Below are 26,134 nucleotides of genomic sequence, written 5' to 3' on the forward strand. Positions count from 1 at the left end.
AACAAGGAACTAGGTATTTTGCGCTCCTTTCCCAGCACTGCACCCTGCATGGGACCTGAAAGGCCTCTGAGGTTACTAATAAATCCCCTTTTTCTACCAGGGTGTTTGGGTGGCCATAGATACAAGAACCTAAAGGAGTTTACAGATGGGAAGAGCTTATCTGATCCAACCTCCTCAGATGAAGAAACAGAGTCACAGAAAGGTCATTGTGTTTGTTTAGGGTTACAGAGCAAGTAACAGAGCTGAGAATAGAAGCCAGTTTACATGATGCTTAGTCCTATCATTTTCCCTTTACAAAGTCCCAGGACAGACTTGTCAGAGACTAATAGAGAAATCAGAGGCTGTCAAAGTGTTTGACTTGAGCTTTAACCTTAACTGGTTGCTGAGATAGGGTAGAAAAAGGACCCCGTGTCCAAGTGCCTATGCCAATTCTGGCTTTGGTCCAACCATCTCTCATCAAGGAGGCCATATTTCCTTCTTCATAAACATAAATTCATCACAGTTTTCCTGGATTCAGCTCTGTGATTTCTCCAGAAATTCCAACATAAACAACAACTTAGTAGTACTTGATATAAATATCACTATGCATTTCACTGAAACAGGTGATAGTGTTCATCTGTGGCTTCCTCAATCTTGTCTCCTCCTTGTTTTCTCTATTTCTAACAGAATTCTGCACTCAGGGTAAAAGTGACCCCATACCCAGTTCCAGTGGCTTTAGACAGTTGACCCAGTCTACTCTCCTAGACCCTTGATTAGTTTAGGGAAAGGTAGTCAAAGAACTCAGTTTCAGGGCATTTATTTGAACTCTTGGGAAAGAGGGTTCTCCATATTCTCTGCTTGAATCTGGAAGCACAAAGCCCTGGAGTTTCAGGAAGACATTTTGCAACCACATGTGGCTTGCCTATTGAAACTATGAAGAACCATTAAGAAACTGAGATAGAGAAACCAGATGCCAGGCATATCATCTGAACTACAGGATTAAATCTCACCTGTTAGTATACCTATATCTGATTTTTTTTAGTATGTGATCAAATAAGTTTTGTATTATTGTCGTAAATTGTTCTTTTATTTACTACTATAAGCATCCCAATATCTGTGATAATGCTGATTGTGAGTTTCAGCACATCTGAACTTCACCATTGGATTAAAGTCCATTTTAAAGTTGTCCCCAAAAGACTTCATCAGGCTGGAGATATAGCTAAGTGGTAGAGCACTTACCTAGAATGTGTGAAGTCCTGGGTTCAATCCCCATGTACCACTAAAAAATTTTTTTAACTTTAATAATTTGAATAATAATAATTTAATAACTTTAATTTTAATAACTTTAATAATTCAAGTTTACAAGAAGCTCTGCCCAAAATGCATGGTACTTACTTACATTACTTACATATGCCTCATTTGACACAAAATTTGGTAAAATAACAAGGCTTGAGTTAATATAAGGATGAATTTTCCTACATTTATGTCAAAAACTTTATTATCAGAGAAAGAAATAATTTAAGAGGCTTCGGTAGAGTAGAATATTGAAGCCTCTGCTTTAGGTGTGATAAACTGCACCTCCTCTGTGGACTGAACCCTATAAAACATGTAGCCATCCAGAATAATTGCAAGTTGGGTGGTTTCTTCTTTATTTGAAGCAATTAAGTATCCACTCACAGCGTCCAAGGAAAATATTTTGCCTTCATCAGGTCATTGTTTTGGTCCTTGTCCATATTCTATGGACCTAAGACAAAGATGGCCTCCCATTCAGTCATGTTCCTTAACCCAGGATTGAGGGACACATAGTGTTCTTCCATCTCATCTACATTATGCTGACTTTGTTATAAGTAGCAAGGTCTGTAAAGACCTGTCAAGCAGGTACTATACTTTCATGTAGCATTTAAAAATATTATCTCATTTTTATTTACCTTTTGCATCCAGGGACCATATACAAAAATATGTGAAATCAGTTTGGCATGAGCATGTGATTAGAGTGGAAGCCTGGCCTATCAGAATGGATACTCAAATAATCAAAATGAACACTCAACCAATCAGAATGGGTGTCTCAGCAATCTGAATGAAAAGTCAACCAATCAGGGGGCTGGGGTTGTAGCTCAGTGGTAGAGCACTTGCCAAGCACTGCATGAGGCACTGGCTTCTATCCTCAGCACCACATAAAAACAATAAATAAATAAATAAATAAAGGTAATATGTCCATCTACAACTAAAAAAAAATTTTTTAAAGTCAACCAATCAGAATGGACAGTTGATTTATTGTAATAAATGCAGTGTGTATCAGCCAAATATCTGCCTCTCATTTATCATTGAACTTTTCACTTACGTGCTCTCTTCTCAATTAGCTGGGAGCAAATTGAGGGCAGGGACCACATGGTAGATCTCTTTGTATCCTCCAGGTGGCCTTGCTGAGCTGGTTTCATAATGTAAGCTTAATGAATATTTGTTTGAGTGGACATTATTCATCCAGTGATTGCTCAGGAAATATCAGTGGGTGGAAGAGTACAGTTTGTCCTTCTCTGATGAGGATAATTATAGAATTATGCCATAAGAATATCACTAAAAAAAATAGCATGTTTTTAGATGACACACAGGTGATAAAAGAAATTGGTATTTTTAAGGACTTATCATTCAATGTGATCTTGACAAACTAGAAAAACAATGTATAATCACACTTATTTATTAAACATAACAATGAATAGTGTATTTACAGAATGAATAACACAAATACAAGGTAGAGTATAAACAGATAAGTATTGGCAAGGCCCAAAGTAAATAGGTCTTATGGCAAAGAATAAATCAAAATGTCCCAAATGTTTTAAAATTAGCTAGCCTGCTAGCATTGTGGTCAGATAGTCATTCATTCATTCATTCAGAAACTCAACTGAGTGCCTACTATGTATAAAGCATCCTGCTAGGCATGCTGGAGATGCAAAGAATTTAGCAACTTCTCTTTCCTCGAAGGGCTCAAGTTTTAAAAGAAAAGACAAAGAAGTATACAAATTATTCAATAACAGAAAGAGAACTGTTCAACAGTTGAGTCATCAGTGAAGATAATTACCATGAAGGACATCTTTGCAGCACATCAAGGCAGCTATACTCAACAGATGGCAGAGGGCCAGCACTCAAGAGTGGGTGGGCAAAGTGTCAACGCTGATAGTGCAAACTGTTGGCCAGAGGTTGCTTTGCCTATAATTTTTCTGGACCAGGTAAGCACCTGGGCTCTCCTACAACACAATTAAGGGGAGGTAAAGTCCCAATGATGACTGATTCCTGTTTTGCCCACCCTTGACAAGTGTGTGTGGGGGCAGATCTCACCCACATTTAATTTCACTTAACCAATGAAGAAAGGTGATATTTCTAGCACCCAAGTGCCATAAAGAAATTTAGACCAGATTAAAAATTCTTAAAATAATTCTGAAAATTTGCATAGAGAACATATAGACCCTTACAAATATGCTTGTAGATTCTTGGGGGATCTTTACCCCCAAGATGAATAACTACTATGAGAGGTAAATAACACACTTGGAATTGTGCAACATTGAAGTCTTGCTTGCTATCATGAGGAAAGCCAGCTTGAGGATGAACTAAGCATAAAGGAGGGCAGGAATAAGAGAATACTGGACAATGAACTAAAGCTCTGATCAAAACCAGTGTGAAGCTCACATAGACTTCACACCAGAAAGATTTCCTCTCAGCACCATCATCCTGCCTCATTAGAAAGTTCACAGGGAAGGATTCAGATTGATCCAGCCAAAGTCAGATGCTCACTTCTGTGGCTAGAAGAGCAAACTACCATATTTTACAGTTACCAGTACGGGAAGAGTAGCTTCCTAAAATCAAGAATGTTGGTTTAACAAAACCCACACTTGGATACTAGATTTATGTAGTCAAGTTGTCATGCAGAATGGTAACCCTATATTTGCTTCAATGACCATTTTCTTAATCAAATTAAATGGCCGATCTGCCTAATGCTATGTAGTGATACAGCATTTCTAGGTTGGGTTTGGGCAACTGGCAAAAAGTATCAATGTGGTTTCCTCAGAGCCTTGTAACATGGAGTTTTAGACAAAATTCTGCTAATAACACTTGGAGAACAACAGCAATCAGCAACCTGTTACCTATGGTACCCTCAGCTCTACAAATGTCTAGACCCTTAAGCCAGATGCTTTGAGCCTATAGTACTCGGTCACTACCACCAAGAATCTGGTCTCAAATATGTTGTTGCACAAAATATGAAAATGAATAATGCATAAAAGAACAATCTAATAATTCTTGAAATAGTTTTCAACAGATCAAAATGCTGGAATGGTTCAGCAGTGGTACACAAACTTACCAACTAGAAAACCCCAATATTATATACACTTGGGACTAGAGAAAAGCTGAGGAAGTGAAAATAAGACAAAATTATTTTTTTTAAATTCCCATCAATATACAAAATTCCCCTAAGGAAATTTGGGGATTTTAAAATTCCCACTCTAGCTTCTCTTTCTAACTTGTTTTTTACCATATCAATATATTCTTATTCCTACCAAAAGAAAATGACAATAGTTGAATGCAGACGGTGGAACTGAAAAAGTTATTTTAATGAATATACATCTTTAAAAAGAAAGAAGATTCCATTAATCTTTGAAGATTTTTTTCTCTTCTTTTTTTCAGGAAGGAGGATGAAGGAATAGAAAGAATGAGCTGTTCATGCTTGTTGCTGAGCTTGTCCATGCAAGTTGCTGAAGCCAACTTGGAAGGTTTGCCTAAAGACTGGTTGGGGCAAAGAAGCTCAGTTTGTGCCAGAGAGCATAATCCCTCCTCATTAGGGAGCTCAATATCTCCACATTACTATGACTTTGACCTCATTAGAGTTTTGTTCTCATCAAGTGGGCTCTAGAAATTAGATATTTAGTTAGTACCACCAGCAGCAGCAGCAGCTGATGCCTTCTGGGAACAGTATGACCAATAAGTGTGAGTGGTTGATTTTCATCTTCTATCCACTTAGAAGGTAAAGGCTAACATTAGGTCAATATTGGGTTTTTTTTTTTTTTTTGCCACAATAGGATTAAGAAGGTAACATCAGTGGCATTGTACATGAAATCACAAGTTACTCAAGATGTGTCTTAGAAAAACCTGTTGATTTGTTCAATTGATTGTCCAAGTTTTTTTCTTATTGCACTGATGGTTGAGTCCACTGGTTCCTTTAGTAACCTTTAAACACCAGAAGGTGTTTTCCTTATATCTAAGGTAAACGTCTGGGTCAGTGGTTCTCTCTTAGTTTGGTTTCAGGACCCTTTTATCTTCTTAAAATTATTGAGGACTTCTTAAAAATTATTAAAGAATTTTTATTCACTTTTTAAAAAATGTGTGGGTTTTAACTGTTGGTATATGACATATTAAGACTTTAAAACTGAAAAGGGATAAGAAGAGGTCTTGACAGAGATGGGGTTCCTGGTCTCCTAAGCTACTTCTTCTACATCACAGGAACCAGTAGTCTCCTTTCACAGGAGCTTGATCTGGTTGGGTTTCCACCACAAGCAAATAAAAGAGTACTGAACAATACATCCACAAAATAGTCTGAAACAATAAATAATAAAGGATTAAATTGAGTATAACAGAATGCTATTTTATCCCTTCATTTGTTACTCATTGGAAGACTACTGAGGGATGATGAATATAAACATCACTAACACTTCTACAGTGCTTTATGAGTTTCAAAGTGCTTTCACAGTAGGTATTTAATTTTCATTACAACCCTATGAAGTAGTCTGTTCTACATCCATTTTACAGACCAGAAAACCAAGGTGTACAGAGCCCTAATGACTTGTCACAGCTGTTAAGAAGCTGAACCAAGACTAAAATCCAAAAATTTTAAAATTTGTTCTAATTAGTTATACATAATAGTAGAATCTATTTTGACATATTATACATATATGGAGTATAACTTTTAATTATTCTGGTTGTACATGATATAGAATTACATTGGTCATATAATCATAAAAGCACTAGGATAGTAATGTCTGTAAAATCCAAATCTTACTCTCTAAATTCCATAGCCAAAGTTCCCACCTCCGATAATGCTTGTTATTTTATAGAGCACAAAACTGTAGTAGAGCCTTCCCAGATTTTTAAATTTTTATTTAAATCTATCCTCCCGCGAAAAGAAGGGAGCAGTCTGCGTAGCAGATTCTCTAAAACAGTCATCATATTTGTCTGTGGTTTCCGTGGCACGAAGGGGGCACGAATAGGGTTCAAGTTAGCATGGTAATCATTCTTTTCCAGCTTTTACTGAGGACTGCGGGAGGGTGCTTAGGCAGTGGTGCTGGGCAGGAACTGGAGAAGGTGGATAATACTCTGCGCCACAGCCACTCTAAGAAAGCATCCCTGCTCTGGGGTCCCCCGAGGAAGAGATGCGAGAGCTGCGGGACTAGGATTCCCAAATCCTGGATTTGAAAGGCGCCTGGAAACAAAGAAACAACGAAGTTAAGTTCCCGCGGTGTGACAAGCAGATTTGAAAATGAGCCTTCCTTTCCCTGCTTGGGTGGAAATGCCTAGTCCACTGATCACACCACCCCAAAAGAGATCATCTGCTGGGGCGGTCTGGACTGTCCGCGCCGGGCACACCCGAGGTTTCCCAAAGGCACTACCAGTCCCATGAAGCCTCCGGGCGCGAGCGGTGATTACGAAGACTCCGCGGATTGGCCGCGGGGCGGGGCGCGCAGGCCTTCTCCGGGGGGGTGGGGCGGGGCGCAGGGCGGGGCGAGCGGCGGCTCGGCGGGCACGCCCCCTCGCCGCGGCCCCCTCCCGGCCTCTCTCCACCGCCTTCTCTCGCTCCCGGGTCAGAGGGCCGGAGCGAGAAGATGGCGAAGACGTACGATTATCTGTTCAAGCTGCTGCTGATCGGCGACTCGGGCGTGGGCAAGACCTGCCTCCTGTTCCGCTTCTCCGAGGACGCCTTCAACACCACCTTCATCTCCACCATCGGTGAGGGAGGGGCCGCGGCCCGGGACTGGGGGTGAGAAATGAGGGGCGGGTACTTGGGGGCCTGGGAGAGGGCGAGCGAGGGCTTGAAAGCCAAGGAGGGGAGACTTCAGGGACCGTAGGGAGGCGAGGGCAGTGAGAGAGAGCGAAGGCAAGAGGGAGAGGGGCGGGCGGGGACGTGAGGCTGCGGGTGGAGGGGGCAAAGGAAGGGGAACCAGGGGAACAAGGACTAGGGCTGTTGGGGAACGAGAGGGTTCAGGGGCTGACGAGGAGGGATCCCAGAGGGACAAAGTGGGGAAACACAGAAAATCTCAGAGAGAAAAGGGAATAGTTTATGTGAAAATGGATTAAAAGGCAGTAAAGAGGAAGGAAACGAAAAGGGGGAAGAATGAGAGGGACGTGAAGTAAAGGGACAGAGGACACCAGACACAAGAGAAGTGAGAACAGGCGTTGGAAGGAAACTGAGGGAAATGAATGATCAGGAGATGAGGGATGAGGGGACATTGGCTATAAAAAGTCTGGACGGAGATGCCATGACAGAGAGCAGAAGAAAATTGCAGGTGGGAGAAGGGTTCCGGGAACCAGAGGACGGCAGGAGAATACTTGGTGGAGAAAGTAAAGGAGAGCTGGGTGTGAGGGAGAAAGAAAAGGGGAAGCAGTATATGTTGTAAAGAGGCTGAGCAGAGAAGATGGAAGAAGGAGAGGAAATGGAAAGAGGACTTTCCCCAGTAACTGGGAACACTGGTTATCATTTTCTCCTTACTTCTTTTGGATTAAGTGCAGGAGAAAACAAAAAAATAACTAATGATAGAATAATGTCAATGGGGCATTAAATTGTTCTGAGTTTGTTAAAGTTATTAAAGGGATTGGTGACTTTTGTGAATGGTGTGATCAGAAAAATATGGTTCATCTCTTTCCTACCATCTCCTGAGAAGTGGGACTTGAATATTTAACTTGTAAGCCAAGGAATTGATCTTAAATTCTGCCTGCATTGCTGTGTATTTTGTTTTGGTTATAATTATTACTTGTTAAATGAATCACAACATATGATATACCCCCCAATTTCTTCCAGTTGATCAAGAGTTTTTGCTAATGTTGACTGAGAGCTGTCCTTCATACATTTGTAGTGAAGATATGTTGAGGTAACAAGAGCTCTAACTTTCTATAAACTGAAGAGCAAATCAAAACTGGTTTAAACTTCCTGTGGGAAGTGACCTTAACATCATTTCCCTTGTTAAGTAGAGTTAATTAAGTACCTTAAGAATCTTAGCTTTTGGTTGCCTGGATGATGTTTCTGTCCTCTAATAGTAGCTTATTTAGACATCTTTCGTATTTCACTATTCATTTCTGGGTTGGAAATAACAGAGAACTAGTGCTTTGGTAATAAGTGAGTTTAAATATTTGTGAATTTTAAGGATAATTCATCTTTTCAAAATAAGAATGTATAGGTATAGAGTACTTTTCAGTTCAAATTTTGGAATAGGCTTTCATTTGTTATTCTGATCACTTTCATACAGATTGCATGGTCTAAAATCTCCTGGGTGTTATGATGCCTGGGCTTAGGGAAGTTTAAGTTGCAAGTTCTTGGCAGTCAGTCTTGAGTGGGACTTTTTCTTTTCTGAGGAAGCAGATTTTAAATGTCATCTCTCAAGTGTATTTCTAAGAGATTTGGTAGGAGCTGGTACAGCAACAAAAGGGCGTTAATTTTTGACATCGGTACTGATTTCAAAACTCTGGATAACTCATTTTCACTGTTGAGTGCATACTGCAATATAGTTGGTGAAGGACAGTTTCTAACAAATTGAGTGGGTAGCCTTTGCCCCTATGTGGGACCTTTCTAGAAGTACACTGCCTTGAAAGTGAGTAAATCTCACTGTTGCTATTTCTGATAAGTTCCTTGGATGTTTTTTGCTTGTTCATAATAATTTCATTAGTTTTTTCTTTTTTCCCCTTAATTTTTGCCCCCCATTTCCTGTAAGGGTATGGGCTATTTTTTAAAATAGAAACTTTTAACAATTACTTTTTGGGACTGGGAATGTAGCCCAGTAGTATAGCACATGATTAGCAGGCATGAGGCCCTGGATTCAATCCCCAGCACCAAATATAAATATAAATATAAATATAAATATGTGTGTGTGTGTGTACACACACACACACACACACACACACACACACATATCCTTCAGAATATATATATGTGTATATATATATATATATATATATATTCTGAAGGATTCAAATTTTTCTTTTGTGGCCATATATATACTTAAAATATGTAAATATATGATTGAAATGAGTTTCTTTGGAGGGTTGCAGCTTTTAAGAAATGAAAACCAGCGTCCTGTAGCAGTTTAGAAAAGGAGGTAGACATTAAATGGGGTGAATCTCATGGGAGATATTGGTCTTTCTGTGGGGTGGATGTGGTAAAGAAAAGCTGTGAGCTGTGTCTTCTTCAGTTGACCTGGAGGAGGAGGGGAAAATCCTATGCCTCTTATTTAGCCTCAGAGCTCCAACAGGAAGTGGTAGCACAGTGCCTTCAAACAGCAACAGAATTTATGTACCTGAAACTTAATGCTTTGCAGTTGAAATTAAGCTGGGAAAATAAGGCTAATGTTAATACCATTCTAGTGAAAAATTCCACTAGACTCATCACTGTGGTGTTCTCCTCTCTAGCAGCCAAGTTACTTCTTCCATGCCCTTCACTCTATCTTCAAATGATCTGAAATGTTGAGGTGACAGTTGGTGACCCATCTCTTCCACAGTCATATTGTACCTACGTGTATAAATTCCTGTTTTTTTCTGTGACAGGCTTTTGAAAAGATCTGCTTTAGCATTGCTGACATAATTGGATAAGCTCTACATCACAGGAAAGATCCATTTCTTAGTGCCTGTGGTTTGCGTATGTGTTTTGGTAGATATGTACACATGTCTGTTTCTTCCCATGAAGATACCTTTTTAATTTTGCCTGTTCAAAGTTTGAGTAGTTTTTAAAAATGGGAGCCTGCCATCTTCAGACACTGTTGTGATCAAGGGTTCTGTCATCATGAAAGGAAGGAGACCATTAGTCATTTTGGTTCCAGATATAGTTGTTTTAGAGATACTTTCTTCTCCCTCCTCTACGTTCTTACCATTCTCTGTATTTTTCATTTCCTTTCTGTGCTTCGTGGTGGCGAATGATTTCTTTTGTCTGACTTTTTGGGGATCTTCCAGTATATAAGTCAGGTAATATTTGTTAAAAATGGGGTATGGATTGTTTTATCCACTTGAAATTATAGGCACAGTGTTCAAGACCAACTAACCTTTCAGTTCAGATATTTGAAAATTTAAAAAAAGTTGATTGGTTGGCTCCAAAAAGTCCCTTATATAACCATAATTAACATTTTGTTAAATGCCTGTAAAATATAACATTAAGACAACTATGAATGGTAATGCAACTACTCATATATCTTCTATGGGATGTGGATGCATTTTAATATTGATACAAGTGCATATTGATGTCTTTTTCTAATTTTTTTAAAAAAATTGTCAGTGAACCTTTATTTTATTTATTTATTTATTCATTTATTTATTTATTTATTTATTTATATGTGGTGCTGAGAATTGAACCCAGTGCCTCACATGTTACGCAAGTGCTCTACCACTGTGTGGGCTACAAACCCAGCCCCACATATTGATATCTTAAAATGACCCTGTGTGGAACAATTTGCTGATAGAACAAATAACCCAGCCCTGTCCTTTAACAGGACAATCTAAACTTCTTCCCTTTGCTGTCTCTCCCCTGCCCTACCCCCTTCTTCCTGTTAGGTATTTCCTGAGTGGTTTCATTATTTAGTATAGTCATAGTTTGATAGCAGAAAGAGTCTTTGAAATTATCTTCTTTGTGCCCCACCACAATTTTATAAATGAGAAAATGATGTTGATGTTCTCGAAATCACATAGCTGGTTGCAGCAGAGCCTTCAGTAAAACCCCAAATCCGAGTCTGTCACTTTTCACCATGAGCTGCTATTATTTCTGATTTGTATGATCATCTCCATAAATTCAAGTCCCACACCTTTTCCAGAAAGAATTAGATTTTACACACTTGTCTGTGTGAGAAAGTTAAGATGTTTCCACTGTGATTAGCTATGTCTTGTTAGGGAAATAGTCAGTGTCCATCAATGGCTCTGATCCCTGTAAGAGTTTATACTGGGATAACTCAGCACATAGCTGTCCTTTGCCCTTTTTATGTTTGTAGTTTCAGGTTAGAAGATCAAAGTGCATTCTGCTATAAAAAATTTCTTCCCTGTTCAAAATAACTAATGAAATAATTAATAGCCCATGTTGGTAATTGTTGCAGCTTAGTCTCATTAGAACACTTTTAGGTGTTTTATTCTGTAACGTTACATTTGTCTTGGGTTCCCTTTTCTTAAAATCACCAGTTAGTACTTGATAGCCCATGGGCCATTTGTGGCCTACTGCCTATTTTGTGTAGTCCACAAGCTAAGAATGGTTTTTCCTTTTTTTCAGTATCAGGAATTGAACCCAAGGATGCTTAACCACTGAGCCACTTTTTAATTTTTTCCCGGCCCTTTTTTTTATTTTTTATTTTGAGATAGGGTCTCACTAAGTCCTTAAGGCCTTTACAGATTGCTGAGGTTGATCTTGAACTTGTGACCCTCCTGCCTGAGCATCCCAAGTCACTGCTATAGTTGTACACCACTGTACCCAGCTGGTTTTTATATTTTTAAAGGTTATTTTAAAAATAAAACAAAACAATGAAGAATATGCATCAGAGGCCATATGTGTCCCACAGAGCTCAAAAATATTAACTAACTGGTCCTTTGGAGAAAAAGTTTGTTGACTTTTGTTTAAAATTAAAAAGTGTTTTTTGATTGGTAGCATTTCAGAGCTTTTATCAAGACTTATTGACTGGAAAACAAACTCTGTCATATTTACATTTTTATCCAAGATGATATCAACATTTGGCTGAGCATAATCCAGATATGTAGAGCAAGTTGATTTCAATTTTCAGTTATTTTCCTTGGTTTCAACTTCTTAAACAAAAATATGCAAGGAACATGCAAGTTCAAATTGAACATTTTGTGCACAAAGCCTCATTTTAATGTCATTGTGTTCTTTCTGAGCTGTCAGTAGACTTCTCATCTAAGTGATAACTTTGATAGCAACACTAGTTCAGAAAAAGTAGCATTTCATACTGGGTGTGAAGGGTTAAATTTATCTCCTCAATTAGTGAAAAACACCTTTCTACAAATTAAGAATGGGCACAGGGAAACTGAGTCTTGGATTCAGATATGGGTCTGTCTCAGGAATAAGTATACTTTAATAAAGAGCCTCACCAGCTGTTCTACAGGCAGCAAGTCAGGGAGGGGGTTCTCTTGGCAACAACAGCAACATTGTTTGGATCCTCTGAGAAAAGCTGGAGGGGAATAGGTTTGGATATTGTTTAAGAGGGAAATAAGTCTTAACTTTTGAAGACAAGGAAAAATTTAGCAGTTGATTTTTGAATCGAATCCCATAACTGATCTGAAAAGAACCACAGAGCCAGAATGGGAATACTAAGGGAGCTGCTGGCATGTTCTGAGCTGGTGGTGGTCTCGTTCTGCCTGCCGGTACGCAGCTCTGCTCTGGGGATCAGCTCTCCTATGGGTGTGTGTTAGAGTTGTTACTTGGGAAAATTTTGCAGGAATGAATTTTCATAGCAGGATAAGAAGAGGATTGGAGGCGGGGTATGGGGAAGTAGATTTTAGGTAGTGAATAATATTGTAGAGTATGAGATCACTAAGCTTCTGAAATGTAAATAGCCATGGGAAGACAAAAAGGGAAATTTAGGGTAGGATTGTAGACTGTTCCGTAGGTTGGGAGTGCAAACTCAAATAGGCCAGGTAGGAGCCATGAATAAGGTGAGTGGGCCCAGAATGGGAGGCAGTAGGGTGTAGTGGGAATTCACCATTTGCATTTCAACTGCAGTTTTACCATCACCATGCTGGAAAGTGTTCTCGTATTTCAAGATAGGCTGAAAATCTCTCATAAAACCCCAAAATTATGGGTAGTTAACCAACAACAAAACAGACATATCTGTGGCTAGATGAGTTTGTGAACTGCCAGCTTGCAAACCAGGCATGATGATCAAGATGTGTGATGGTTAGGGTACTTTAAAACTGACTCTTTATCTGAGCTGGTATTTATATGGAAAAGTCCCAAGTTATTTTCATTTTCCAGGCAGTGGATTTGTTGGTGGTTGGTTTGTGGTTGGTGTTAGGGAGATAGTGTGTTGAATTAAGAACAATGGGTCTAGAGTCAAATTGGGTTCATGTCCTGGCATCTGCTGCTCCTAGCTTCGTGGTCTTTGGTGAGTAGGTTGTCCTTCTAGAGTCTTAGTACCTTCATGTACAATAGGGTGTAATAATACTGTACTACTTTTCAGGTTTGCTGTGAGTTCTATAAGGCAGGAATCAAGTCCTATTCACCTTTTAAGTTTCTGAGACCTATATTAGATGACTGCACAACTGGATGAGTGAAAGGATGGGTGGGTGAATTGTGAGAGCACAGTAGGAGCTGTGAAGCATTGCCTGAGTTTGGTGTTATTCTTTCATGGTGTTAGAGATGATTAGAGGATGTCTGAGTTAAAAGTGTTTAATTTGAATTTTTAACACAGGAGTGTTATCTCCCCCAGCATAAAATGCTGTATATCTTTCTATAATCACTTTTAAAGGGTTGTTTAACGATATGAAAGATATTTCACTTATCTTTCAGTCTGCATAATAAGCTATTATTTTAACATCCTGCTTTCAACCCCCCACTAACATAAATACCAAATAGAAAATGAGTGAAATCATTGGGTTTGCATTAGAAGAGCCATTTCAGCTTTGTCTCTGCCCATTAGCTTCAAACAATGCAACAGATGCCTGTTAACAGTTTCATGCCCATTTTTAATTAGCAGATGGAGCTGTGTTTGTGTTCTGCCCAGCACTTGTTTGAGTGACAGGGTAGTGAGTGGATTAGAACTAGACTGGGTGTTTGGGTTCAATACAGCCAAATTCTCTTTTTAAAAATATGTATATAAACATTTATTATATCGAACCATTTGCATATCTCTCACTGGAACAGCATATATCTAGGGTAAAACTGATGTGCACAGTTATGTTTTCTATACTTATTGTAGGAAGAAATTATCATTTTATGGTTTAATGAAGATTTCACTTTAGTCTTGAAATTATCACAAAGTGGTTTTCTTTAAATATGCAGTTCATTGTTTTGGCACAATATCAACGTTGAGGAGCACCAGGGCTAGGATGGAGAGGCTTTAGCATAGTACGTTGAGGAATAATGCAAATCTAGGGTGAAAAATGCCAGTACTGACGGGTTGATAGTGGCTGCCTGGAATGCCATCTTCTGCAGCATTCTGAGGTCCTATCTGAGCAGCAAGACTGAAGGCTGTGGTGGATTCTTAATATCTGCCACAGGGGTGGCAACATCCCAGACATATGTTGTTTTCTAAACTAAACAGGTAGCTATTTGCTATTCAACATGTCTAAATTTCAGTATTAACCATATTATTAGTGAATAATTATTGGACATATTGTGTCTAGAGATGTGTCCTTTTTCTCTGTTCAGTTTTATGTTTGAAGATTTTTCTTATTTGGAAGTGAATTAATAAAAACCTGAAAGGATTTAGGTGCCTGGTTGTCTTTAGAGGAAGTAATAAATCTTCTTTTTTTTTTAGTTGCTCCGGACTTCCTTTGGAAGCCACAAAAAGTGGTGGAAACGTTTAGAGGCAATCTTCCATAGTAGCCCTGTTGGCTGTGATATAATGTTTTCTTGCTGTCCTACCTGTAGCATTTAGCATGTTTAATTAGGCACTTTGATATTTACCTGTTGCTGAACCTTTGGACATCTTCCAGGAAGCTCTCATCTTCCTCAGCCTAGGATTTTGTTCTTGGCACTCCGGGTAAATGCTATAAAGTTCTGCCTGCCGTCATGTTCGTCAAATTTAGACTTGCTGTCCCTAAGGTAGACCATAGTGCTGCTTTTCACCTTGTGACAGCATTACAGGATTTCAGAGCATTTGCAAAAGCTGTGTAAGGTGTGGAATCCCACCTCATCATGATAAAAAATCAACCACAGAGCTATTAGGCAATGTGTGAAGTTGCACAGCTTTCTGCTGGCAGAGCTGGGACTGGCAGGGCTTGCTGTATCACATAATAATTTTGCATATTTTGGCAAAGAACTTGGCAGTAATTGTTTTAATAAATTGTAGATATTTTCCTGGTACATAGAGCAATCTCTGAAGATGTGTTATCAAATTTTGATGTGAAATAGAGGGTGAACTGCTTATAGTTGTATTGCAGGCTCAGTTCTTATGACCCTCTGCAATATATGTTTATCTGGAATAGGCATTATAAAATAATCTCTTCATACACATATACACAAAATACATAAAATCCATTATAAAAATAAAAATCTTGCATTGTGGGATGTCAGTGACTAATTTGTTTATTGCTTATGAATTTGGATGGGGTAGCTGTTTATGGTTTTCAACAGACTTTTTTTTTTTTACTTTTTTCTTTTCTAAAGGTCTCTGAATAAAATCTTGATACAGCATGAAAAACAATTCTTTATTGAGAGTTAACCGTTTTTGTTTTTGAAATGACTCAGATTACTTTCTCATCTCACTGACCATTAGCAATTCATTCCTACCCAGAATTTGGGGAGAAGTGATTGGCTTGAGAAGAGAAGAGTGAAAACAATGTTCCGATCTCCACCCCATCCATTTCTTTGGCTACTTGTTCAGTCTCTTTTGATTTTGTTAGCAGCGGAGTAAACCATTGGGTGAAAAGTTAGAAACTTCTGCCTAAAATAGTCTGAGAATTAATAGTGATTTTGACTGCTGTCACTCTCTTATATTGTGTAGAACTGTATGGTAAAAAATTGGTGCTTGTCTCCATCACAGCCAGTAATGAGCAGTGATGTACAGACTATGATGTTGTCCACAAACAGAATAATAATATGAGTTTGTGCATTTCCTATTTTGTCTACATATATTGTTTTGAAATTTTCTAATCTTATGGAAGCGTGAAATTTTTATTTTAATAACTTTCATGAAAATAAAATTCCAATACAATGAAATTGAAAAACATCCATATATACTGCCATCAGAGGTGTCTTAGACCTTTGATAAACACCATTACATTTTAAATTTATGAATTCAAAAACTTCTTACCACCAAAAAACAGATAACCCAATCAATAAATGGAAAATTGAACTAAAAAGGTAATTCCCATTAAAGAAGAAACATAAATGGGCAATAAATAAATGTGAGAAAAATGTTCAACATCTTTTTTTTTTTTTTTTTTCTTTTGGTACTGAGGATTGAACCTAGCAGTGCTTTGCCTCTGAACCACATCCCCAGCCCTTTCCATTTTTTAAATTTTGAGACAGGGTCTTGCTAAAGTTGCTGAGGCCAGCCAACCTTGAACTTGCTATCCTCTTGCCTCAGCCTCCTGAGTCACTAGGTTTACAGGCGGGCATCACCAAGCCTAGCTTCAACATCTTTAGCAATTAGGGAAATGCAAATCAAAACTACACTAAGATTTTATCTCATTGTGACAGTTAGAATGGCACCCATCATGAATGCAAATAATAATAAATGCTATAGAGGAGGTGGGAGAAAGGAACACTTTTATTCTGTTGGGATTATAGACTAGTACAACCACTATGGAAATCAGTATGGAGGTTCCTCAAAAGACTAGGCGTGGAACCACCATATGACCCAACTATAGCACTCCTTGGTATTTATCCTAAAGAATTAAAAGTCAGTGTATCATGGCAATACATGCATACTCATGTTTATAGCAGCACAATTCACAATAATCAAATTATGGGACCAGTCTAGTTGTTTGTCAGTAGATGAATTAATAAAGAAAATGAAGTATATTTATACAACAGAGTTTTAGCCATAAAAAGAATGAAATTATGTCATACTCAGGAAAATGGATGGAACTCAAGAACATTAGGTTAAATAAGCCAAACCCAGAAAGGCAAGGGTCATGTGTTTTCTCTCATAAGTGGAATCTAGAAAGAAAAAAATGTGGGGGAAAAGGTGAGGGGATTGGGTTATGAAAATAGAAGGGAGACCAGTAAAGTAGAGGAAGGGGACCAAAGGGAGGGAAGAAGGGAAGAAGGTACTGGGGAAAGAAATTGACCAAGTTATATTGTTATGTTGTGTGCATGTACATATATGTAACAATGAATTCCACTTTTATCTTTAATTATAATATGCCAATAACAATAATGAAGATATTTAAAAATAAATTAAGATAATTTATGCTATGATATCGTATGATTTGCCACATTTTTTGTTCACATCATCTCTTAATTATTATAAAATAAATCACACAGTACTATGAAAAACAATTGATGCATGTTTCTAGTCTGTCAGGGCATAAGCTCTTCCCAAAGATATTAGATTGACAGTGTTCTCATCATGAGAGGTAAGTGCTAACTTTGTGATACTCATTCTATCACATCAGGGTCTGAAAAGGAAAAGGGTTTGTCCTTTTCATTCTTCAGCAGGTGATTGTGTGCAAGGGTTCTTTTCACCAGTGTGTTTGGATGTCATGTAGATAGAAGAAGTATTAGTAGTAGAAGTATTAGTAGTAGTAGTATTAGTAAATTCAGACAGACCTGTGTTACTCTTGTAAATTGGTGAAAAGTTTTGTAGTACTGAAGAGATATTCCTTAATGTTTTTGAATCCTGTCCTTAAAATGCCTTGGTTTTAGTAATAAAGCTGAATGTAACCAGAAAAATAACTATTTGAATGTTGCAAAGAGTTCTTTGTGAAGACATGTATAAAGCCTTTTTAAATACTCTTATTTTCTTTACACTAAGCTTGGTGTGGTAGGCGAAAAATAATCTGAGACAACAGGATTTCTTTAACTGGTGCTTAGTTTCCATTTGACAGATGAGGAGGCTAAGGCCCAGGGGCAGTTGCCCATGGTCCCGTGGATCCTGACGTAGAGCATTAATTTTATGATTTCAAATCTCTTTTTCTCTTTTACCTCATCTGCCCTCAATTCTCTGACAATGGTCCTTGACTGGCCATTTGCTTTTGGGTTGAAAAGGAGCAGCTGAGGGTGGGGTAAAATTTGAACTAGATCTACAGGAACTTTCATTGCTTTCCAAGTTGGGTGGGAAGAATTGTAGCAGTTTGTTCATCAGCTACTTATGTCACACACTTAAGTCATCAGCATTTTCACTAAATTCACTCACTCTGGCAACATTTTGTCTGCAAAATTTTGAGAGGAAAGCCTTAACAAGTCTCCAGATCACAGTTATGAGAAAAGCTACAATGGGACATATAGGATACTTTGAAAGCACAGAAGAGAGTTTGGGGAGAGCTTTTAGGAGGAAATTACATGGACACTCAAATCAGAACCTGAAGGAGGAGTTAGCTGGGAGAATGAGAGAGTGTGAAGGAGGAGAGCTGTGGGCTAGGGGCTCCTGCTGTGCAGCTCTCTGGAGGAACTCCCATACCTTTGGCTGAAGGCTCAAATGAGGTGGGAGATGTGATAAGAGGCAAAGTTGAAGAGTAATTAGATGGCAGATTATGAGAGGCTGTTAAACCTTGATCAAGAGCCTGGGCTTTATGGAGAGAGCATTAGGGAGTCACCTAAGGATCTTAGGATGAGTGACCAATTGGGGTGTTAGTGAGACAGTATTAGTTGCCCCTTCCCTTCACCTGGTCCTTTTCTGCATACAAAGTACTTTCACTTATATTCCTTTATGTAAACCCCTCTGAACATAAAAGATGGAAAGAGATTATTATTCTAGACAAGGAATCTAAAGTTTTAAGAGGATAATTGGTTTAATCAGTCCTGTAAGTAGGTAGAGGAGCCAAGACTTGAGCTTCACACTTCAGGTCTGTGCTGCTGTCTCTCTATAATAGCCTGCACATATCCAAATGGGTCCTGGAATTCTCCAAGAGACTCAGTGTGTTGGGCACTTAGTTATAGGAGTGGTCCCTCTTGGTGTTCTGTTAAGAACAGTGTAAACTGACCAACAAACCCTTGAGAAGGGTGTTGAGTGGGAAGATGAACAAGTCCCTCTGGATGGGCCCCAGCAATAGCTAATGCTAAAATGCATCATGTTGCCCATTGGCCCCTGGAGGTCAGTGGACTTGTGGTTTGGAGTTGTGGGCCTCTAATCCAATCCCTTATGAATCGGTCAAACATGTGCACACCAGAATGGGGGCAGGTGGAGACACAGTTTGATTGCAAATTCAATTCTTTTGCGAAAAGAAAACTAGTTACATCAGAAATCTGCGTTCTCTTCACTTGGGGCCATTGGTTTGGTATGCTTGTATGTTGCTGGTTTTAAACTGTGATTTGCTAGGAATGGCTACCTTAATTGTGAGCTTCCTTCCTTTGGTGAGTTAAGTTTCAACTTCACAGTTGCTTCTCCTTTTTTCTAGGTTGAAATTTTATCTACTCTAGCTTTTGTTTATAAAACCCTGTTGGCAAGGTTTTCCTCAAGTCACAGTGGCATTGTAAACTAGACCAACACCTGATTTATTTGTTAACCCTAAATCTCCAAAATGCTGGTGTGCACCAGGAAGAAGAAAAGCCCAAGCAGCTAACCTTTAAAAAAAATTTTTAAAATTTGTTCTTTTTAGACATACATAACAATGTATTTCTAAGCAGTTACACTTGATATGACAAAGTACACTTGCTAAAATTCATGAACTTGTTCCTAGGGGGCCTCTGGGCGCTCAGCCTTTGCATTCTTGATTTATACAGTGGTCCTTGGCTTCTCTCTGCCCCTAAAAGAAAAAAAGCTGGGCTGAGATCTTCTAAGAGGAAAAAGTGGCAGTGTGACACTGTGAGAAAGACATTCATTTTATGACTTCAGGAAAGTCATTAGTGAACTTTCTGGGCTTCCATTTCTTCACAGACAAAAAGGGAATCTTGTGTTATATATGTTTCAAAATTCCTTTAGAAACTCTGATATTAAGTAATAGCCAATGGACTTATTGAAAAATGTAAAAAGTAGACACAAGAATTCAAAATAACAGTGTAGATTAAAACAAAACAAAACAAAAAACTTGTACTTTCAACCTAAAAACTCCCAAGTTCAAATCCTGGTTTTACTGTTCCCTTTTTTGAGTGCCTTGGGCAAATTATTTAATGATTTTATTTATCAATAAAAGAAGGATAGTAACTCCCTGGCAGGATTTTTGTCTTGTTTTGTTTTGAGAATTGAATGCATTGTTCTGTATATAATATCTTCAGCTCACTGAAAGCATACACACACAAAAGTTGTGGGAATGTGTCTGATGCAATCGGTTTCAGTTCACTGAGGGTAAGTCCAGACAGCTAAGAAGCTTGGTAATCCTTGGGGGCTTCATCATTATAGAATTTGCTTTTAATAAGAGCTAACATTTATAATGCTTATGATATACCAAATACTGTTACAGGCATTAACATTTTTTAAAATTAATGTTTTATTTATTTTTTCATTATCTTTTTTTTGACACTGATAAACATTTAAAAAAACATTTTTTATGCATGTATATAGGGTGATAATGTCTGTCTCAGTCTTCCATCCCCCTACTCTTCCCAAACTTCCTCCATTCTTCCCTACCCACCCTCCACAATGGATCAGTGAGGATTGACCTGTTTAATCCTCACAATGTCTTAGTTGTGTTTTGTTATTATCCTCATTTTTCAAAACGAGGTAATTGAGGCACAAAATAGTTGAATAATGTTCAGGGTCATATAGCTAGTAACTGGTAGAACCAATCCAGATTTGAATTTGGGCAGTCTGCTTCTAGAGTCTGGGATTTTAACCATTATGTCTTTCTGCTCTAACATGACTCAGAAGTATTTTTTTGAAAGAAGAAAGGAAAGGAAAGAAAAGAAAAGAAAAGTGAAAGAAGAGATTTGTTATCTTCCAGGAGGCAGTGTAGTACAGGTTGACCCTTGGCACTACTCCTTACCCACTGAGTTCTTTAACCTCCTTGATCTATCTCAGTTCCCTCTTCTCTGCAAAGTAATAGTATGAGGCATTTTAATGAAGAAATGTAGTAACACATTTAACACAGGCCCTAGCATACAGTTAGGCTCAGTAAATTGTCAAAGTTTTTTGTTTTATCTAGGGAATATTAGGATGTATTCCATTAAAAAAAAAAATGCTCTGGTTACCTAGTAGGGCGTGCTTCTGTAGTCTAGAAAATTAGCTCTTTTTTTAAAAAAAAATACTTTAACTTTTTTTATTAGTTCATTATAGTTATATATAATATTGGGGTTTATTCTGACATAATTATATAAGCTTGGAGTATAATTTGCTCCAATTCATTCTCTGATACTTCCCCTTTCCCTTCCCTCCTCTCCTTCTTCCTTCCCTTTCTGATCTTTCTTCTATTTATTTATAGTTTTTTAAATTGGTACTTTATGAGTATACATAAATGTGAACTTCACTGTGGTCTATTCATATTTTTTTGCCATGCCATGAGGTGTTTTATTTTTATTAATTATACAAATAATTTTCTATAATATCCCAGGGTAAACCAGAGAATTTGGCAGTCCTTTTGGGCGTCCTTGCCAACAGGTCGGTGGCATCCGCGGGGAGTGCCTGGTTTCACAGTACAGCTTGTGACTCCTGTCCATCTTGCAGGTGGCTCTTCCTCCACATTATGACTGGGTCTTGGAGATGATGGGACCTGGATGATGGGAATCCTCTAGGCTCTTAAGAAATTTCACTCTGCTTTACCTGCTCAATGTTCTCTTTGGTTGGCAGGGTGGTGTTCTCCTGCATGTCGATTTTCTTCATCCAAGACGGCAGTTTCCCCCATGTCTGGCTTGTCTACCATTTTCTTAAAACAATAAGTAGATTTTTGCTCCAAACTGAGCTCCAGATGCTCCCACTCCCATTGTTTACAGGAAAGGTTGGTCAGTTTCCTGTTCCTCCTTTTTCCCATCCCTCTCTCTTCCCCCTCAGTCCCCATCCTCTTCTCCTCTGGTCTCTCTTCCATAGAAAATTAGTTCTTAAGAAAGTTTAGTATCACATGCATTTTACAAAGCTATAATTAGAAATATTCTTTAAACTTAGTCCTAAAATGAAGGTGAATGCCCCTGATCTCAGCTGGGTAAGGAGGCCAAGTGGCCTTGAACCCAGGTGTAGCACTGCTGCACAACTTAAGGAGCAAGTTCTTGGTATTCTAACTGCTACATACTCATAGGGCATCTTCAGTTCTTCCTTTGGGGAGAAACAAAAGCAGTGTAGAATGCCCTGTCTAGAAGGGACAAATGTTTCAATTTAAATATTTCAGCTCAATGCCGTCTGTTAGGACTCTGAATTTTAAGTGCAGTTTCTGAGTGAAGTCTCCTGAATTTTAATGACTTTGTTTGCATACATGAATTTGAACAATACATTGAACCCTGAAACACTGTAGCTGATTTTAATGGAGTACATTGTCTAACTTGAAAGTTAGTTAATAGGTTTTTCTTTACGTAATAATCAAGATGATACTTTTATCTCAAAAGTCATTAATCATACTTTTACAGTATTGATAAATGCTGGTAACTTTTTTTTAAATCATTAAATTGCCTTATCAAGATAGTTAGGGAAATAAATGTGTCAACATGCATGAAGCATGATTTTCCTCCTTAAACACTTTCCTCCTTGTGATATTTAATAAATAATGATTGCATTATATGTGGTAGACATAAAGCCCAAATTGGGTTTGATTTTCTACAATACTTATTTTGAACCAGGAAACTGAGGGGAGAGATTAAAAGTGTTTTTGAACATTAAACATAGATAGATAGGTAGATGGCACAGGAGGTGGCAGGGACCAGGTTATGAAGGACCTTAAAAACAGTATAAGAGGATAGATTTTATTCTGATTATAGTTGAAAGTGTTACATGCAGGGAAGTAACCCATTTGACTTATAGTTTTAAAAGCTGCATTGGTTTTAAGAGAGTTCATTTTGAGGTTTAGGGACACTGAAAAACCTTGGCCTGGAACTCTTTGGTTCAGCCCATTCCTTAAAATTAAGATGCATCCAGAAAAGTTAAAAATGTTCAGATACTGAGAGTTTCACTTTCTAATGAAGCATAAAAATTTGTCTTTGTGGGTTCAGGTAATACTCATAACCAATGAAATGCATTGTTCATTACCTACCTACCCTATGGGCTTCCAAAATGGTAGAAAGATCATAAGCCTTCAGAACCCATCCTTTGTTAGAAGACTGGAACTTTCTTCAGAGCTCACTGATGGTCAGGCAAACTTTATCTGTTCATGAAATAAATGCTCTATCTATAATTTAATCCTGAGAAATGGATATTAGGCTTCTGCAGTAGTGGTATGTCATCCATTAACACATACATAAACTTCAAAGGATGTGTAATTATCACCTGTTATTGCTTATGGTCTTTTTTCTAGATGTGACAGCAATAAAATCAGCCTGTTTCTTTTTGACCCAGTGTATTTACCTATAGCAGTAAATGCTGAGTAACTTCTTTTATGCCTGTGTATAAACGTGCAGTTCTTGGTGCATCGAAAGCCCTTAAATGTTTGTTGAGTGATTGTACAGTTATCCAGTGGCAGTTTCCTTAAGCCCCAGATGTTCGTGTCTCACTCAAATCATAGCAAATAACTCCCCTTTCCTCCATTTTCCTGATGAGACTGTCTATCCGCCTAACAAGTGCTTCTTCAATATCCTTTCTTGCTATCTCTAGTTTCTGGGAGTTTTTACCTTCCCTGTTTTCTTTGTTCTGTCTGAGGAGCCATTGCTAATTGTTGTTTGATGTTCTTGATGTAATTCCTTCCTACTGTCCTGGGACCCAACTCTGGCAATTATTCTTGTCTTTCCTGAATCTTCTATTTTATCTCTTATTCTTTTTGATTCTGATTTCCAAAATTGTCCCTGTTCTAATAAGGCAGTTCTGTAACTTGCTTCTCCCTCAAATCACCCATTTCCGGACCCCATTTCTTTGTTATTTAACTTCTTGAAGTCTTGTCACTTGCACTTTCCTACCATCTCACTCATTAACTCCTTAAAATCCTGCTCTACCCACCTTAGGACTGCACCCAGATCCTCATGTCCTCCTGCTTGAACAGTATTCAGTGGCCCTTTCTCAGTCTTGGTCCTTCTTGGCTTCTCAGCAGCAGTTGGCCCTGTTTATTACCTACCCTATGGGCTTCTAGGAATGATCTGCTCCAATTTACTTCCTACTGTCCTAACTGTACCTTCTGTTTCCATTGGTAGTCTCACTTTGCCTTTTAATTAAAGCCATTTTCCAAGTGTCTGTTCTCTGCATTTTTTTTTTCTCCTTTGGAAATTAGACACTTTAATACAATTTATAATCATACCCATCTGTGTGATTATTGCATTAATGTCTGTCTCTCCTGCCAGATTATCAACTCCATGAGTGCAGGTACCAGATCTGTTATTGTGCTTCCTTGGATTCCTAGCAGCTTGTTCAGTGCTTGGCAGATAGTAAGAGTTCAAAAATCTTGTAGTGATAAAGAGGTAAACTTGCCCCATTCCATGCCTTCCACATGTCACTCCCCAAGTCTCAATCTCATATTCCCACCCTCTTCCAAGTTCCTCCCTGTTTAGCCACCCCAAAATGAATTCATTTCCACCTCCTATCTAGTACCCTTTTATGAATTTTCATGCATCTTTTAGCTCTACCATATATATTCTTTTTGATCATCTTTGACAAGGTCTATCCATTTTTTTTATCACCCTACTTTAAGCCCTCAAAACTCTTTATCTGGCTTTTATAATGTTCTCTTAAGTGGCCTGAGCAAGTTCATTTTATTTTTTTATTTTTTTTAAATTTTTTTTTATTTTTTTCCTTTGGTACTGGGAATTGAACTCAGGGGCACTCAACCACTGAGCCACATCCCCAGCCCTATTTTGCATTTTGTTTAGAGACAGGGTCTCACCGAGTTGCTTAGCACCTCACCATTGCTGAGATTGACTTTGAACTCAAGATCTTCCTGCATCAACCTCCCAAGCCGCTGGGATTACAGGCATGCACCACCACACATGGCCGGCAAGCTCATTTTAGATCATAGATGTGATTGCCATTAATTCCTCACCCTTCCCTTAAAAGTCTTATTTTCCTCTTGGCTTAATTGAATATATTGTTCCCAGTCTCATTCCAGACTCCACTAGTGTGACTTCACCTGTATCTTCTGTTTCTTACAGGAGTCCTCTAACCCAGGGACCCTAACCACCTGTGTTGGGTGGGCTACAGCTATGGGCACACTAACTGGCCAGTGTAAAGTTACTAAAGGCCCTCGTATGAGAAGGAATGCCAGTTTTACCTCTCTGAGATGAAGTGTTTCCAACATTTTTGGAATTAAAATGCTTCTTTACTTATAAAATGATGTTGATAATAGATGGTTATCATTTTATTATTTGCAAAAAATATATATGTTGCAGTGGATTTCTTGCTATTTTATTCCTCTGAGGGAGAAAAGAGTATTTCCAGCTCATTTTTTTTCCCCAAGCAAATTTCCTAACTTTCAACCTCTTTCTTTTTCTCTACAACCATTCCCCCGCCCAAGAAATTTTACTGATTTACAAAGTTAAAAAGTCTAGAAATTATTGTTGTGCCCAGAATAGTTAACTCCATGAACATACCTCATTTCTTTTTATTTTTTATTTTTTTACATCGATAGATAAAATTATATGAATTTACTATGTACAATATGGTATATTTTGACATATATACATTGTGGGATGAATAAATCTAGTAATTAACATGTGCATTACCTCACATAGCATTTTTGTGACAAGAATACTTTTTTGGGGGGGCAAGAATACTTGATATCTACTCTGTTAGTATTTTTTAAGAATACAATATATTATTAACTGTACTCATCATGCTGAACAATAGATCTCTTGAACTTATTTTTCCTAATTGAAATTGTCTCCTTTTGCTATTATTTTCCCAATCCCCTTAGATTAACCACAGTCCCTAATAACAACCCCTCTCTCTATTTCTGCGAGTTCACATTTTTTTTTTTTTTTTTTTCAAGCTTCCAGCATGAGTGAGAACATGCAGTATTTGTCTCGCCATGCCTGGCGTATTTTACTTAACGTCTTCCAGGTTCTCCTCTGTTGTTGCAAATGACAGAATTTCCTGCCTTTGCA

General features: G+C 38.2%; 1 protein-coding gene across 1 annotated transcript in view; it reads left to right on the forward strand.

Annotated features, from left to right (window-relative positions):
* The first annotated feature begins 6,754 nt into the window (after positions 1-6,754).
* Positions 6,755-26,134, forward strand: part of RAB8B (RAB8B, member RAS oncogene family) — a 63,076-nt gene continuing 43,696 nt past the window's right edge. Inside the window, exon 1 of the mRNA XM_079125212.1 lies at positions 6,755-6,966. Within this exon, the coding sequence (XP_078981338.1) occupies positions 6,843-6,966 (124 nt within the window). The 5' untranslated portion in view covers positions 6,755-6,842. The remainder of the gene's footprint in view (positions 6,967-26,134) is intronic.

The sequence above is a fragment of the Sciurus vulgaris genome (assembly GCF_902686455.1).
Source record: "Sciurus vulgaris genome assembly, chromosome: 2".
Classification (NCBI taxonomy): Eukaryota; Metazoa; Chordata; class Mammalia; order Rodentia; family Sciuridae; genus Sciurus; species Sciurus vulgaris.